The following is an 18,755-nucleotide window of genomic DNA, read 5'->3' as shown; positions in this document are numbered from 1 at the left end:
TGTTTGGTGGCGTGAGTGAAGGAGGCTTTGTTGCGAAATAGGAAGCCGATTCTATATTTCATTTTGGATTGGAGATGTTTAGTATGAGTCTGGAAGGAGAGTTTACAGTCTAGCCAGACACCTAGGTATTTGTAGTTGTCCACATATTCTAAGTCAGAACCGTCCAGAATAGTGGTGCTAGTCGGGCGGGCGGGTGTAGGCAGCGAACGGTTGAATAGCATGCATTTGGTTTTACTAGCGTTTAAGAGCAGTTGGAGGCCACGGAAGGAGAGTTGTATGGCATTGAAGGTCATTTGGAGGTTAGTTAACACAGTGTCCAAACAAGGGCCAGATGTATACAGAATGGTGTCTTCTGCGTAGAGGTGGATCAGGGAATCCCCAGCAGCAAGAGCGACATCTTTGATATATACAGAGAAAAGAGTCGGCCCGAGAATTGAACCCTGTGGTACCCCATAGAGACTGCCAGAGGTCCAGACAACAGGCCCTCCGATTTGACACACTGCTCTGTCTGAGAAGTAGTTGGTGAACCAGGTGAGGCATTCATTTGAGAAACCAAGTCTGTTGAGTCTGCCGATACGAATACGGTGATTGACAGAGTCGAAAGCCTTGGCCAGGTCGATGAAGACGGCTGCACAATACTGTCTTTTATCGATGCCGGTTATGATATCGTTTAGTACTTTGAGCGTGGCTGAGGTGCACCCGTGACCAGCTCGGAAACCGGATTGCACAGTGGAGAAGGTACAGTGAGATTGGAAATGGTCAGTGATCTGTTTATTAACTTGGCTTTCGAAGACTTTAGAAAGGCAGGGCAGGATGGATATAGGTCTATAACAGTTTGGGTCTAGAGTGTCACCCCCTTTGAAGAGGGGGATGACATCGGCAGCTTTCCAATCTTTAGGGATCTCGGACGATACGAGAGGTTGAACAGACTGGTAATAGGGGTTGCAACAACGGCAGTGGATCATTTTAGAAAGAGAGGGTCCAGATTGTCTAGTCCAGCTGATTTGTACGGGTCCAGGTTTTGCAGCTCTTTCAGAACATCTGCTATCTGGATTTGGGTGAAGGAGAAGCTGGGGAGGCTTGGGCAAGTAGCTGCGGCGGGTGCGGAGCTGTTGGCCGGGTTTGGGGTAGCCAGGAGGAAGGCATGGCCAGCCGTAGAGAAATGCTTATTGAAATTCTCAATTATAGTGGATTTATTGGTGGTGACAGTGTTACCTAGCCCCAGTGCAGTGGGCAGCTGGGAGGAGGTGCTCTTATTCTCCATGGACTTTACAGTGTCCCAAAACGTTTTGGAGTTAGTGCTACAGGATGCAAATTTTTGTTTGAAAAAGCTAGTCTTTGCTTTCCTGCGGGGACTATTCGATGCTAGTGCGTCCACCACAGGATGTTTTTGTGCTGGTTGAGGGCAGTCAGGTCTGGAGTGAACCAAGGACTATATCTGTTCTTAGTTCTACATTTTTTGAAAGGGGCATGCGTATTTAAGATGGTGAGGAAATTACATTTAAAGAACGACCAGGCATCCTCGTCTTACGGGATGAAGTCAATATCCTTCCAGGATACTTGGGCCAGGTCGATTAGAAAGGCCTGCTCGCATAAAGTGTTTTAGGAAGCGTTTGACAGTGATGAAGGGTGGTCGTTTGATCGCGGACCCAAAGCGGATGCAGGCAATGAGGCAGTGATCGCTGAGATCCTGATTGAAAACAGCAGAGGTGTATTTGGAGGGCAAGTTGGTCAGGATGATATCTATGAGGGTGCCCATGTTTACGGATTTAGGGTTGTACATGGTGGGTTCCTTGATAATTTGTGTGAAATTGAGGTAATCTAGCTTAGATTGTAGGACTGTCGGGGTGTTAACCTTTCTCGCCCCGGGGTTCCGCTAGCGGAACACCCACAACATTCCGCTGCCTTCGCAGAGCGCGAAATTCAAAAAATATTTTTTGAAATATTTAACTTCCACACATTAACAAGTCCAATATACAGCAAATGAAAGATAAACATCTTGTGAATCCAGCCAACATGTCCAATTTTTAAAATGTTTTACAGCGAAAACACAATATATATTTATGTTAGCTCACCACAATAGCCAAACACACAACGCTATTTATCCACCGCATAGGTAGCTTTCAAAAAACCGACAAAATAGAGATATAATTAGTCACTAACCAAGAAACAACTTCATCAGATGACAGTCTTATAACATGTTACACAATACATTTATGTTTTGTTTGAAAAATGTGCATATTTGAGGTATAAATCATAGATTTACAATGCAGCTACACTCACAAATAGCACCGAAGCAGCCAGAATAATTACAGAGAGCAACATGAAATACCTAAATACTCATCATAAAACATTTATGAAAAATACATGGTGTACAGCAAATGAAAGATAAACATCTTGTGAATCCAGCCAATATTTCTGATTTTTTTAAAGTGTTTTACAGCGAAAACACAATATAGAAATATATTAGCTTACCACAATAGCCAAACACACAACCGCATTTATTCACCGCAAAGATAGCTTTAGCAAAAACCAGCAATAAATATAAAATAAATCACTAACCTTTGGACAACTTCATCAGATGACAGTCTTATAACATCATGTTTCACAAAACATTTATGTTTTGTTCGAAAATGTGCATATTTAGAGCTGAAAACCGTGGTTATACATTGTGAAAATGTAGCAACTTTTTCCCAGAATGTCCGGATATATATATATATTTCTGACACTCACCTAATCTGACCAAATAACTCATCATAAACTTTACATAAAAATACTTGTTGTATGGCAAATGAAAGATACACTGGTTCTTAATGCAACCGCTGTGTTAGATTTTTAAAAATAACTTTAGTACGACATATAGCTTGCGTTATTGCAAGACAGCGCCCGCTAAAAGGGCGGAGAATAGGACTAAACATCATAAATTGTTCTTACTTTTGTTGAGCTTCCATCAGAATCTTGTACAAGGAGTCCTTGGTCTAGAATAAATCGTTGTTTGGTTTTAGAATGTCCTTTTCTCCTGTCGAATTAGCAACCTTAGCTAGCCAAGTGGCGCGAACATGTCCATCTTCTCTCGACGCAAACAACGGAAAACTCCAAAAGTCCCGATAAACGTTGAATAATCTGATAAAACTCGGTTGAAAAAACATACTTTACGATGATATTATCACATGTATCAAATAAAATCAGAGCCGGAGATATTAGCCGTGTATACCGAATGCTTTTCAGAAGGCAATCTGGGGTTCCTTCTCGCGCCTTCGAAGACAATGACATTTCCAGACCTGTCACTCCAAAAGCTCTTGTTCGACCTCAGATCAAGCTAGACACCCCATTTCACCTCCCACTGCCTGTTGACATCTAGTGGAAGGCGTATGAAGTGCATGTATATTGATAGATATAAGCCAGTTGAATAGGCAGGCCCTGGAACAGAGCCTCAATTTCAGATTTTTCACTTCCTGTCTGGAAGTTTGCTGCAAAATGAGTTCTGTTTTACTCACAGATATAATTCAAACAGTTTTAGAAACTTGAGAGTGTTTTCTATCCAATAGTAATAATAATATGCATATTGTACGATCTAGAATAGAGTACAAGGCCGTTTCATTTGGGCACGATTTTTTCCCAAAATGAAAATAGCGCCCCCTACACACTAACAGGTTAAGCATATCCCAGTTTAGGTCACCTAACAGAACGAACTGTGAAGATAGATGGGGGGCAATCAATTCACATATGGTGTCCAGGGCACAGCTGGGAGCTGAGGGGGGTCTATAACAGGCGCCAACAGAGAGAGACTTATTTCTGGAGAGATTCATTTTTAAAAGTAGAAGCTCAAACTGTTTGGGCATAGACCTGGAAAGTATGACAGAACTTTGCAGGCTATCTCTGCAGTAGATTGCAACTCCTCCCCCTTTGGCAGTTCTCTCTTGACGGAAAATGTTGTAGTTGGGTATGGAAATCTCAGAATTTTTGGTGGCCTTCTTAAGCCAGGATTCAGACACGGCAAGGACATTAGGTTTGGCGGATTGTGCTAAATCAGTGAGTAAAACTAACTTAGGGAGTAGGCTTCTGATGTTAACATGCATGGAACCAAGGCTTTTTCGGTTACAGAAGTCAACAAATGAGAGTGCCTGGGGACATGCAGGGCCTGGGTTAACCTCCACATCACCCGAGGAACAGAGGAGGAGTAGGTTGAGGGTACGGCTAAAGGCTATCAAAACTGGTCGTCTAGTGCGTTGGGGACAGAGAATAAAAGGAGCAGATTTCTGGACGTGGTGGAATAGATTCAGGGCATAATGTACAGACAGGGTTATGGTGGGGTGCGGGTACAGTGGAGGTAAACCCAGGCACCGAGTGATGATAAGAGAGGTTGCATCTCTGGACACGCTAGTTATGCTGGGTGAGGACACCGCATGTGTGGGATGTGGGGCAAAGGAGGTATCTGAGGCATGTTGAGTGGGACTAGGGGCACCGCAGTAAACTAAAACAATGATAACTATCCTAAACAACAGTATACAAGGCATATTGACATTTGAGAGAGACATAAAGCGAGGCATAAAGCAATCACAGGTGTTGATTGGGAGAGCTAGCTAAGACAACAACGGGTAAGACAACAACAGCAAATCAGCTGACAACAACAGGTAAAATGGTGATGAATGGGCAGAGAGGGTCGGTTAACTATACACAGGGCCTGAGTTCGAGGCTGGGGCCAACAGATAAACAAAAAAATAGACAACATGGAGTACGGTGATTAATGAACAGTCCAGCAGGCATCAGCTACGTAGCCAAGTGATCAGAGGGTCCAGTGAACAGCAATAGATGGAACAGTAGTCGTTACTACACTAGCACACGGGAGACACAGCGTTTAAAGTTAGCAGGCCGGGGCTAGGAGAAGCATCTGCTCCGACGTCCGGCAAAGGCCGGTTGAGGGCACAGTGGATGGAGTTCCGTCGGCAGACCAGTCGTGGTGGTACGGCAGGGCGCCGTGTCGACAAAGGGTCCAGGCCAGATGGCGAAAGAGGTATTGTAGTTGTAGTAATTTTGTTTGCTAGCCGGGAGATGTGCCTGTCTCGCGGCTAACTGGTGCTAGCTTCGGGGCAGGGGCATTAGCCACTATAGCCACTCGGTAGCAGCTAGCTAGCAGCGATGATCCGATGTAAAGGTCCAGAGCGTATGGCAAGGATCTGGTGGAGTAGTGGATTCTAGCCATGTTGGGGTAGAGTCCGGGAGGCAACAGCTGTGTAGCTGAGTAATCACTGAGTAGGCCGGGAGGTGGGCCTGGCTCAGAGCTAGCTTCGGGGCTGGGTCACTCGGTGGCAGCTAGCTAGCTGTGATGATCAGGAGTAATGGTCCAGGGCTTACGGCAGGAATCCGGCGTTGTAGTGGAGAAAACAGTCCGATACTGGCAGGCTGGCAAGTATTATCCAGGCTAAAAAACGGCTGGTGTCTGTGTCGAAGGTAAAGGTAAAGGCCGCTAGCAGTGGCTGACAATGACTAAATAGCTAGTAGCTAATTAGCTGGTTAGCTTCTGATGGCGGTTCTGGCTATAAGGTCTAAAAAAAATAGAGGATCCGTATCACGCTGGGTGAGGCGGGTTACCGGAAGATATATTTAATTTAAAAATGGAAAAGAGATTGAAAATAAATTGAAATATATACAAAAAAGACGAAAAATACAAAAAAGTACACGAGAGAACGACAAACCTCGTCTGCACTGCTACGCCATCTTGGAACATTGATGCGAGTGGTTGTATTAATTTGGGATCTATTGCACCCCACAACTGTCCCACTGTCCCATATTTATTTCTCGCACAGAATAGAATAGGTCAACTTTTGTAATACGGGGGATAGTAGATTGGCATAGGCTAGTGTTCGTTAAGCCTACTCATCTTGTTGGCTGACGAAAAGCAAATGTGGACAGTTCTTCCAAAATCGTCAATATGCACCTCGGAATACGATGCGCGCAGTTGCGTCCCGGATGTGTCTGTATTCACTTGTAGCTTATGAGAGAGACCTGATCAGGTGATGGAGTGCAATGTGAGTGAGAGGTACTTCGGATTACGCAGCACTCAGGGAGAGGCATGGATTTTTTTAGGGTGCATTACGGGCACACACAGGGGATTCTGCCGGGAAATGTGAGGCATTATCAAGTGCTTGTCAAATTGTGAATGATAGACTGATGAAGTGTGTAAAGCCTGTTTATGCCTTTCAAGCTACTTTTTTCAAATCATCATTAGAGTCGCATCAGGCAGCGACTTACAATGTATTAAAAATCTAAACATGTAGCCCAACATTTGTAGAACAACTAAAGTTACATTAATAACTCTAAATTAAGCATATAGGAGTACCTAATTCTTTGTTAACCGCTCAACACAGAATAGCCGCATGTCCACACTCTCTCAAATCGTTTGGAGAAAATATACTTTCTATTTTTTTCAGATTTGTTCAGTTGTATTCTTCATACTATAAAATAATACTGTATAAAATAATGCCAAGGAATTCTAAGCAAATCTTGTCTGCTAAATTAACTAGCGTTGCCCACAGCTTTATGGCACATAAGGACAACTCAGAGTCCTGAAATAGACTACATTTTCATCATATCATTTTTCTTTAAACCTGTCTAAAATAAGTAATGAATTTATTGTGAAGGTGTAGGCTATATTACATGGATTCATCAGTGGCTTGTAGGCTATGTGTGGAAGCCAGGAGATGCTAAATGTGTTTATGTTAATTAATGGTCAATTACCAGTTATTTGCTTGACAATCACAGGCTGACAAAATTTTGTGACTGCCACAGCCTTAATCTCCACCTTTTAAAACATTCCCCTTTCTGTTCCTAACAATCCTAGAAAATGCATCTTGCACTGCATCTTGCAATTGCAAATCACTGTAGGCCTACTGTTGTTATGCTTTGTGTCCTACATCAGAGTATAGTTTATAGTAGTATCAAACCTGAAAACACCTTTTGTATGCGGATAAATAGATTTAGAGTAGAGTCAAGTCCTGAAATATGCACACTGTCTCTCTCAACGCCCCAGTCGCACCCTCCCTCTACAGAGGAGGGCAGGAAAAGGTTTCTCTTGTTTAATGATGTTACTAAGCAACTGACTTTATAGCCATGTTACTGCCCCAGAGACAGAGACAGAGACAGAGACAGAGACAGAGACAGAGACAGAGACAGAGACAGAGACAGAGACAGAGACAGAGACAGAGAGGTGTGTTACAGCAGGGAAATTTCAGCAACAGTTCAAATGTAATGTTCTCCCAAATCAGATTGCCATAGACACAGTGTAGCTTAATCACAATGATTATATTTCAGGCTTTCGTTGTTAAAATTAGATATTTAGTGTGAGTAGTGCTCAGTAGTTGACAGGTTTCCCCCCCTCTTTTAAACCCTGGCTTAATGATCATGATATTACAGTTGAATTAGAAAACAGTGGGAGAGGAAACTTCTATGATCTGATCATATTCTATGTAAGATTTGTGTATTCTTGGGGTACAAAAATAACGAATTCCCTGTAAACCCATAGATGGCACAATACACTACTCCACTACACTACACCATTCTGTCACACCCTAATCTGTTTCACATGTCTTTGCGCTTGTCTCCACCCCCCTCCGGGTGTTGCCCATCTTCCCCATTATCCACTGTGTGTTTATACCTGTCTTCTCTGTTTGTCTGTCGCCAGTTTGTTTTCTTCGTGAAACCTACCAGCGTTTATTCCCCTGCTCCTGTCTGTTTCTTGGTCCTGTTTTGACCTTTCTGCCTGCCTGCCGTGACCCTGAGCCTGCCTGCCGTTCTATACCTTGTCCCACCTCACTAGATTATTGACCCCTGGCTGCCCTGACCCTGAGACCGCCTGGCGTTCTGGACCCTTTGCACCCTCTCTGGATTACTGACCCCCGCTTGTCTTTGACCTGTCGTTTGCCTGCCCCGCATTAGAAATAAACTTTTGTTTCTTCGACACGGTCTGCATCTGGATCATACCTGATACATACACTACTCTGAGAACTCACCTAACACACCCTAAAAGATGCTTACAGCTGGGTCTCCTTTTTTTTTTTTTTTAAACACACAGTAACACACATTCTCTTACACACACTATCTCTCACACACAAACTCTCCTCTCCCCACTCACCACTGCTCAGCTCTGAAGTTTGAAGTTTAACTCTCAGGGTGGGTTGCACCAACATGGATTAACTCTTAAACTGGTTTAAATCAAGTTTTATCTATAAATATTGTTGCACCAAACTTTAAACATAGTTTTAAATTAATCCTAGTTAAATTCCTCTAAGATTAGTTTAATTCTTACTTTAAATGTGTTTGGGCCAATCAGTTGTGTTGTGACAAGGTAGGGGTGGTAAACAGAAGATAGCCCTATTTGGTATAAGACCAAGTCCAACGACAGTCCATCATTAATTTAAGACATGATGGTCAGTCAATCCTGAAAATTTCAAGAACTTTGAAAGTTTCTTCAAGTGCAGTCGCAAAAACCATCAAGCGGTATGATGAAACTGGCTCTCATGAGGACCGCCACAGGAATGGAAGACCCAGAGTTACCTCTGCTGCAGAGGATAGGTTCATTAGAGTTAACATCCTCAGAAATTGCAGCCCAAATAAATTCTTCACAGAGTTAAAGTAACAGATACGTCTCAACATGAACTGTTCAGAGGAGACTTCGTGAATCCGGCCTTCGTGGTCGAATTGCTGCAAAGAAACCACTACGAAAGGACACCAATAATAAGAAGAGACTTGCTTGGGCCAAGAAACACAAGCAATGGACATTAGACCGGTGGAAATCTGTCCTTTGGTCTGATGAGTCCAAATTTGAGATTTTTGGTTCCAACTGCCGTGTCTTTGTGAGACGCAGAGTAGGTGAACTTATGATTTCCACATGTGGTTCCCACCGTGAAGCATGGCGGAGGTGTGGAGGTGCTTTGCTGGTGACACTGTCTGTGATTTATTTAGAATTCAAGGCACATTTAACCAGCATAGCTACCACAGCATTCTGCAGCGATACTCCATTCCATCTGCTTTGCAAGGGCTATGTAAGGGCTATTTGAATGAGAATGATGGAGTGCTGCACCAGATTACTTGGCCTCCACAATCACAAGACCTCAACCCTATTGAGATGGTTTGGGATGAGTTGGACTGCAGAATGAAGGAAAAGCAGTCAACAAGTGCACAGAATATGTGGGAACTCCTTCAAGACTGTTGGAAAAGCATTCCAGGTGAAGCTGGTTTAGAGAATGCCAAGAGTGTGCAAAGCTGTCATCAAGGGAAGGGTGGCTACTTTGAAGAATCTCTAATATAAAATATTTGTTGATTTGTTTAACATTTTGTTGGTTACTACATGATACCATATGTGTTATTTCATAGTTGTGATGTCTTCACTATTATTCTACAATGTAGAAAATAATACAAATAAAGAAAGACCTTGGAATGAGTAGGTGTGTTCAAACTTTTGAATGGTACTGTAGGTCATGACTAACATGAGCATGTCGAGTAGCCTATGTAAACTGGTGGATGTGGCTTAATGCAGTTGACAGTTGATATTCTGATGTTCTGTTGTTGTTGTGTTGTTCAGGAAGACTCCAGTGATGGAGAAGACTACTCAGGTGAAATGGCAGGTACTGTACTGTTTGACATCATTGATAGTGATCTACTGAGAACTTCAGTTGTTTTTCTATGACTGACAGAACTTTTGTATTTATTGTGAACATTGTGGCAAACACATCATATTTTGATATTCTTAATATCTTCTAGTATTATCAACATGATATATCATGCATGTGTGTGTTCTCTCTGACAGCGCAGTATTATCTAAATACAGATTGTGTTTGTCTGTGTTCTTTTACTCTGACAGCGTGGGGACATTAGTAATTTTGAGTACCTGATGCATTTGAACACTCTGGCTGGTAGAACCTATAGTGACCTCATGCAGTACCCCGTCTTCCCCTGGGTCCTAGCTGACTACAAGTCGGAGGTGAGGAGTTATACTGCCTGTCTGTCTGTCTTTCTCTCTGTGTCCATCTCTGTCTCTGTATGTCTCATATCTGTAATAATACTGGCTGTGTAACTACTTATTTAACCTAATTTTGTCATAAAGAGCACATGTTCAACTTAATAACAAGCATGATTTCCAATCTCAAGAACTTAAATTAAGAAAAAGGACTATATGGAAGCTTGTGCGCATCAGGGAGGGGCAATTGAATGCAAGTTTAACCAAAAATGTGAACTTGTTAAAACATTCCTAGCCTATCTATCTATATGTAATAGTGTTATGCTCCGACGCACTCAGTTTTCCAACATAAAACAGCAGAAAATGGCCAAATAGTGTACAAAATTCAAGTTTTACCAAATTGAAACAAGAGTTCAGTTCACTTTACAGGGATGACCTTAAACCTGAGGGGCAAATGTAAATTAATCACTATTCACATTAAAGCTGCAATATCTAACTTTTTGGGCGACCCAACCAAATTCACATAGAAATTTTTGTTATAAATCTATCACTCTCATTGAAAGAAAGTCTAAGAAGTGGTAGAACTGTTCTATTTGTGCTATTTCTATGCTTCCCATTCTTAAGTTTTGTTTGTGCAACTTTTACTTTCAGTTTTGTACACCAGCTTCAAACAGCTGAAAATATAATATTTTGGGTTATGGAAAATATATTTCCCAGCGGTTTAAATGGTACAATGATTCTCTGCATTATACTTGCTTGTTTTGTCACAAACTGAAATTAGGCTAAATATTCAAATTTTAGCAACCAGGAAATGGCAGAGCGATTTCTATATAGTGTATCTTTAAATAAGTAAATAACTAGGGCTTTACAATGATGGTGAAAACGTAGGGAAAATCTTGGGGTTAACGGATTTAAAATCTTTCTAGAAGTTGGACAAACAGGATGTGGGACATGCTAATAATGGGATTTTTTTAATGAAAACACACTGCTATTGGAATTTCTAACATGGTTTAGTTAGAGCATAGATGTATGTGATCCAAGTGTTTTATCAGTATTTACACAAATAATGTTTGAAGGACATGATAGGCTCTCTATTCGTGGAATGACCCGGCTCTTTATGGTAGTTATGCTGTCGACATCAGGAGGATACGATTTGAGAGCACTAGTTGGCTCCAAAAGTGGTAAGTAGCTTTGACTGCATGGTCAGCTGACCGTGCATTCAGAGCCATCCAGTGGCTCACCGCCCTACAAACTTTATTTTACCAGGTTCATGTGAAGCAATTATAATGACAGTCCACCACAACATGCTCGAGAGGCTCCTGATTAGCAAGGGGTAGTCTGTTTAATTTCATTGTGTATTAAAAACATAGTTTACTATCATTGTGAGGGGTTTTCTCCAGTGGTTTGAAACGGCTATTGGGCTTCCTGGGAAAACTTTGATCGAGGTTGCAGCAGTAACCAAGGGGACAGGGCTTAGCGAAGGGTGAATTGTTATATTATTGATTGCATATTTACATGTCATGTACTATTTATTGATAGACCCTGGATCTGACCAAACCGGCGACATTTCGTGACCTCTCGAAACCAATGGGAGCCCAGACAGAGAAGAGGAGAGACATGTTTATTCAGAGATTTAATGAAGTGGAAAATAGTGACGGTAGTGTACCATACCATGTGCTGATGTTGTACTAATACATACCCCTACTGCAACAACTCAACACTTTAATTTCACATTACACTGCCCACAGTTCTAACATCACTGATATTTAACATGTGAGGCCTACAATCTGAAGCAATACAGTGTCAAATCACATGATTTTCTCATAGTTCATTACAGGATGCATTTTATGTTGTATTGGTAATTCATGGCTGAGTATTTTGGCTATTCTAGGTGACCTGGCAGTGAGGTGTCACTACTGTACCCACTATTCTTCGGCCATCATCGTGTCGTCCTTCCTCGTTCGGATGGAACCCTTCTCACACACCTTTCTGACCCTACAGGTGAGAGGTCAAGGGTCAGCTGCTCTGATTGGCTCATTACATCTTGGCATGTGCCCCCATTGGCCAGTGTTTTTCAACCAAGGTCCTGGAGAGCTACAGGGTGTGCAGGCTTTTTTTCCAGACCAACCCTAACACACCTGATTCAGCCAGTTGGTCAGTTGAAGTTGTATTCGTGCTAGGCTGGAACAGAGGCCTGTACATACTGTAGCTCTTTTTTCCATAGTACTGTTTTATTGGTGTATGCTGAGCTAAAGAGCAAGCACAGTACATTAAATACAACAAATATTTTACCAGAAAATGTCGAAATAGTATTTCTGGCTTTTCTGTAGATGTCATAAAATGAATAATCCTTCTAAAAAAGATTCTCCGGTACTTTTGTATACTTTTTAGCCAGTAGTTCTGAAAGTATCGCTCACAAGCAAAAAGTGGTTCCTGAAAATTGCGTACTACGTCACATATGTGCACCACGTCATTGCTCTCTCTCTCTTTCGCTCTGCTGTATGTACATCTTGTTAGCTGTCACTCAAATGGCAAGGCGCTGAAGCTCAATGGCTAGAACTGGAATTGCAAGGGGGCTGGCCCATGTTGGGGAAAATGTAGGGAAAATGGTGCAGCACAGCTTCCAGAAAAACAGTCGCTTTTAAACTAGAGATTTTGTGGCTAATTGAGGTAAAACAATAATTCTGCTCATAGATTATGCATGTATGAACTACCAAAGTTGCGGAGCATGTCTTTAATGACTGCCTCCTTATTTTGGACTCGCTGGATTCCATATCAACTTTTTAATTTAGAAACAAATTAATTTAAATGAGATTTCAATAAATACTGAGCAAAAATATGCAACAATTTCAACGATTTTACTGAGTTACAGTTCGTATAAGGAAATCAGTCCATTGAAATAAATAAATCAGACCCATTAAACCCGATGGATTTCACATGACTGGGAATACAGATATGCATCTGTTGGTCAGTATCTGGTGTGACCACCACACTTTGCATAGAGTTGATCAGGCTGTTGATTGTGGAATGTTCTCCCACTCCTTTTCAATGGCTGTGCGAAGTTGCTGGATATTGGCCGGAACTGTCACACACTGTCGTACACGTAAATCCAGAGCATCCCAAACGTGCTCAATGGGTGACATGTCTGGTGAGTATGTAGGTCATGGAAGAACTGGGACATTTTCAGCTTTCAGGATTTGTGTACAGATCCTTGCGACATGGGGCCGTGCATTATCATGCTTAAACATGAGGTGATGACAGCGGATGAATGGCACAACAACGGGCCACAGGAAATTGCCATTGATAAAATGCAATTGTGTTCATTGTCCATAGCTTATGCCTGCCCAACCATAACCCAACCTCCACCATGGGGCACTCTATTCACAATGTTGACATCAGCAAACTGCTCGCACACACGACGCCGGTTGGACGTACTGCCAAATTCTCTAAAGCGACTTTGGAGTCGGCTTATGGTAGAGAAATTAACATTAAATTATCTGTCAAAAGCTCTGGTTAAAATTCCTGCAGTCAGCATGCCCTCAAAACTTGAGACATCTGTGGCATTGTGTGGTGTGACAAAACGGCACATTTCAGAGTGGCCTTTTATTGTCCCCAGCACAAGGTGCTGTTTAATCAGCTTCTTGATATGCCTTGATTTGTTTAATCAGCTTCTTGATATGCCACACCTGTCAGGTGGATGGATTATCTTGGCAAAGGAGAAATGCTCACTAACAGGGATGCAAACAAATTTGTGGACAAAATGTGAGATAAATAATATTTTTGTGCCTATGGAACTTTTCTGGGATCTTTTTTTTCAGCTCATTAAATATGGGACCAACACTTTATATGTTGTGTTTATATATTTGTTCAGTGTATATTAAGCAAATAAATGTGGTAACATTACAAAACAAAAGAAGAATCCCATTTGGTTGTAAAAGCTGCGGATTTCCAGTCTAGGAATCCAATTGATGCTAATGAGAAGGTCTGCATATTTGATAGTCATCATCACACAATAAAACAATCAAGATATTAGCTTGTTGAAAACACAGTGCTCACTTTTTCCTTCCAACCCCAGACTAGTATGTGCAGTTGCAGTAATATCTATAACTTGATTTATGTCCCTAACAGAGTTTAGCCAGTATGGGTGTTATTCTCATTGAATGAAGGTAATTGTTTTGCAGTAAATTACATTCCTCCTCATGGCATCTCTATCAGGAGGTTAGAGGATTTTATGGAAAAATTAAAAGCTTCAGTCAGCGTCTGGCAGATATTTCCTCTCTCCAAAGTAATAAAATGAAACGTGTTTAATATGGTTTAGGTTACTTTATTAAATGTTTCTATTCCAAAGTTTGGTTTGCAATGAAAAACGCTGCATCTTCTGCCATTACGCACACATGTGCACGCATGTGTGCACGCAAGAGCACGCGGACATACTGTACATTCTTACCCACTTCTTATGTCAATCCAGCCATACAAAGGTACAGGTAGCTTAAGTAACAATGACATGCCTGTGTGAGTGACTGAGTAGACAGCTAAAGTTGATGTCTTTCTCTCTCTCTGTGTCTCTCTCCCTGTCTCTCTTTCTCTCAGGGAGGGTATGACATAGCAGAGAGGATGTTCCATAGCGTGAAGAAGGACTGGGACTCTGCCTCCAGAGACAACATGAGTGATGTCAGAGAGCTGATCCCAGAGTTCTACTACCTACCTGACTTCTTGGTTAACACAAACCACTTCAAACTAGGTGTGTAGTGTGTGTGTGTGTGTGTGTGTGTATTTTGACTGTGAATATGTATTCTGAAGATGGTTGTGTGTGTGTCTCCAGGCTGTATGCAGGACGGTACCACTCTAGGGGACGTTGTCCTCCCTCCCTGGGCTAAGGGAGACCCCCGGGAGTTCATCAGAGTTCACCGAGAGGTCAGTTGGCTTTCACGCATGCTGTTAGTTGTACACCAAACATATCTGATAGTCTGCCGACCATGTAAAGTTGCCATGAATACAAGAAGTACAGTAAGATGAAACATTTACTGTTACATTTATATTTTTTGTATTTTTCACCTGAGAAACATTCCCACAAACACCCACAGTGCATCACCCCTGGAGAAGTTTAGGGGTTAAGTCCCTTTCTTGAGAGCACAATGGCTGGAGATAGCACAGGGATGGGGGATGTCGGTTCTTGTCATTCTAATTCTATATTTTTAGGACTGACTGCTCTCAGTGTGCTAGTGTTTTAGCTGTTATCCATCTCAGTGGAGACATCCCTTATTCTTTAGGCCCAGTCACTTCTTAACAATGTTAAAGAAAGGGGTAAACATTCATGCTGTCCCCTTAAGTTGGGCCCGGGGTTGAACCAGAAAGAGTGGAATTATTTTCTGCACTTAAATAGATAATCAGCTCTTGTTGTGCTCATCAAGAAATGCCTATTATAAATAGGTTAAAGGCTTGTTTTACTGTGTTTAAAACCACTGGCATTACAGGATAACAGGCTTTTCAGAGCCATTAAGAACACACACAATACACTCTCTCATAACTCTGTTACTACTGCCTGACACTCGGGATGAATGCCTGCTCTCTCTCTCTCTCTCTCTCATTCTCTCTCTCTATTTTTCTCTCTCTTTTTCTCTCGCTATATTTCCTCCCCCTCCCCTCCGCTCCAGGCCTGTATGGTCTTTATCAGTCTGTAATTTCATAAAATCTCATATTGCCTCCAATTCCCTCCAAATTAGCTGTTTTAGCTGCATGTTTTTTCCTTCCTGATATGCAAATGAACTCCATATGGAACAATATGAACAATAGAAAGCAGTTATGAGACTGAGATCTGTTGTTATTAAGGTCTCCTTAACGGAGACTTCTGGTCATAATGTCCACTATTTCTAATGTTCAAAACATGTCTCTAATTCAAGCTAATTCAAGGCAAATGATTCTGTAATTCTGTGATTCGGTCGTGATGAGAGTATTAGCTTACAACATTCTCCTGCTCCTCACTTTAAATGGATTTATGTAGGAAATCACACCTGAGTAATCTGATAGATACTGGGCTTTCTAACGAGTTTCTGTTTCCTTTTTCACACTTTGAGTTATAATTCAGAGGTTGTAAAAGGCTTAGATTTGTTTGTGTCTCATACTGTTGCAGATTAATGATGGTTTCAGGGTTAACTCTCCTATCTGAGTTGCTCCTGGTTTGTATGTGGCTAGAAGGTCCTCCTCGTACATTTTCATATATTCAACTATACTGTAAATTCCAGTCAACAAAGAATTGGATGTTTCTTGAGTGCATTTATATTACTGTGTGTGTGTGTGCGCTTGTGTGTGCGTGTGTCTGTCCGTCCGTCCATCCATCCGTATGTTCATACAGTGGTTGCTTAACTAAAACTTTTGAGATTATGCTGCGGGACATAGAGGTAATTTGTGGTTTAGTACAGTACCCTGCGTCACTGCTTCAATGCTCCAGACCACCGCAAGGGGGAGTTAGAGCACTGATTATGCTTTTGGGTCCCAAGGCTGAGAACCATATAGATTGCAAAATAATTGGGAAGAGATTTTCATTGGCACGTTTTATGAATTGACACAATTTTCCGTTCCCCCTGAACAATAGTGTAAGAATTGCTTGTCCTCTGTCTTGCACCCAAAAAAAGACACCTAGTTTTTCCCCCCTACTTGATCAGAACAAGCTGTTACTGGATTGTAGCGTATTACTTACTAAAACTGTTGTAACACTAAGGTTTTAATTCTAAGAGAAATGAAAATGACCTGGACCTGGATGCCATGTACAGTATTATAGTCTCTAAAAGGAAAAATATTACCACCATCTCTTGCGCATGTCATTTTCCTTTTTATAATGCATCCTTATTTACAAATCGATTATTATTATTAGATATTCTCACAGTGCACATTTGTAAACCCCAAACTCTAAAAGTAATTGGAAAGGTAGATGCAAATTCTTTGTGACATTGTGGTTACAATAAAGAATGTAAACAAGATGCTGTGTTTTTATTTACAGTAGTGATGGACAGCTGGAGGCATTTTGAAAACAGGTTTCCGAACGCCTGTTTTTCACATGTACTGTAGTACTGTAGCAAGTGTAGCCCGTCATGCAAACAATGTTTCCTATTAGCAGGACAATAGACTCTTCATAGCCCGGCTACTGTAGGTGTGAAAATCCCCCAATTTGCAATGTATTCGATGCTTAAGTACTCTAAAGTGTTACATTTCTAACTCAAGACCTCATGCAACCGCAAAATATCGGAGAACCATATAGATTGCAAAATAGATGGGAAGAGATTCCAACTCACATGGTTTATGAATTGACACACAACTCTTCATAGCCCAGCTGCTGTAGGTACGAAAATCCCCCAACAGTTCTTCATCAACATCTTTATGCTTTCATTAATAAAATAAAGAGAAAAAATACATTCAAAAAGCAGATGTTTATTCAAACTACATTTTAGTTGCACTTCCCCCCAGCTCCACGACCACAGGTCAAACCTTGCTGAGATGATCAATGTATTTGTTGCATTGTTGTATCGGCAATTTCTCAAGCCAAAACATCTTGATGGTCTTCACCAGTTGGGGCGGCAGGTACCCTAGTGGTTAGAGCGTTGGGCCAGTAACCAAAAAGTTGCTAGATCAAATCCCCAAGCTGACAAGGTAAAAATCTGTCATTCTGCCCCTGAACAAGGCAGGTAACCCACTGTTCGTAGGCTGTCATTGTAAATACGGATTTGTTCTTAACTGACTTGCCTAGTTAAATAAATATAAAATAAAACCAGTTCATCTTTGCTTGTACTGTAGGCTTGGCAGAGTTACGGACTCATGTTTTCAGCTGATGCTGAATCAGCTGATGCTGATTTGATTTAAATCAGGAGACCTACACATGTAGAGATGAAATACATATTTTGAGATATACTGTAGGCCTACCGTAGGTGTTGTAGGTCTTTTATTTATTTATATTTTACAACATAAAGGTCTACTTACTCTGCTGGCGTCTTGAGCTAGGTTATGCCCTCATTTGCAATGCAAACCCGGGCGGCAGTGTGTTTTGGGTCATTGTCTGCATTTGGAGAAGAAAAAAATAAATTTAGCCTAACAGCCAACATTAGGTACAATAATAGAAATATAAATGTTTAGTTATGTTTAGGACTATTTAAATAGGCCTAAACATAACAAAATATTGCTATAAGTTGTCCCTCAGCTGCTTGATGAAATCTTCCATCACCTCTGTGACAATGCTGCGGCCTGGTCCCTCTGCCTGTCGTTTTTTCAGTGTGCTGAAGTGCAGTAGCCTTCCAGATGACGAGTCCAAATCGAACAACTCAAGCTTCTTAGTAAAGGCCTCAAATTTCTCCACCATGTCCACGACTGTTTCCCTCTTCCTTGTAGCTGCAGATTTAACCCGTTTAAGTTACAGAATATATCCGCAAAAAAAGCTGTGTGTGCAGCTTGCGGTTAACATTTCAATGTTTCCGCGTCGGGCCTCTATATGGGTTGGGAAGACCACTGAAAGTTCTATGCTTAGATTCATAATTCGTCTGAGATTGAATTATTTGCAAAAAGCAATATTTTCATTAGAAATAAGACACACTGGCTTGGCATTGGGAAAAGATGGAGAGATGAATGCGTACATTCTTCTCTGGAACTTAGATTTTCATTAGCCCCCTTTCTTCTTGATACTTTTTGAGAGCATCATTTTATCTTGCTATCAAGCAAATTGTTCTGAACAAATGTGGACGTTAAAAAAATTGTGTAGCCTACAGTAGTCTACGTAGACCTGTTTTTCCCCACCAATCAATGCACAGAGAAATAA

The 18,755-nt window shown here is 41.4% G+C and overlaps 1 protein-coding gene across 1 annotated transcript in view; it reads left to right on the top strand.

Moving 5' to 3' along the window:
• The window catches only part of wdfy4 (WDFY family member 4), a 171,972-nt gene that overhangs the window by 114,243 nt on the left and 38,974 nt on the right, over positions 1-18,755 (top strand). Inside the window, exons 47-52 of the mRNA XM_038990764.1 lie at positions 9,581-9,623; positions 9,860-9,979; positions 11,495-11,612; positions 11,847-11,956; positions 14,546-14,696; positions 14,778-14,869. Of these exons, the coding sequence (XP_038846692.1) occupies positions 9,581-9,623; positions 9,860-9,979; positions 11,495-11,612; positions 11,847-11,956; positions 14,546-14,696; positions 14,778-14,869 (634 nt within the window). The remainder of the gene's footprint in view (positions 1-9,580; positions 9,624-9,859; positions 9,980-11,494; positions 11,613-11,846; positions 11,957-14,545; positions 14,697-14,777; positions 14,870-18,755) is intronic.

Source organism: Salvelinus namaycush, chromosome 4 (genome assembly GCF_016432855.1).
Source record: "Salvelinus namaycush isolate Seneca chromosome 4, SaNama_1.0, whole genome shotgun sequence".
NCBI classification, from domain to species: Eukaryota; Metazoa; Chordata; class Actinopteri; order Salmoniformes; family Salmonidae; genus Salvelinus; species Salvelinus namaycush.
This window is presented reverse-complemented; position numbering and strand designations above follow the sequence as displayed.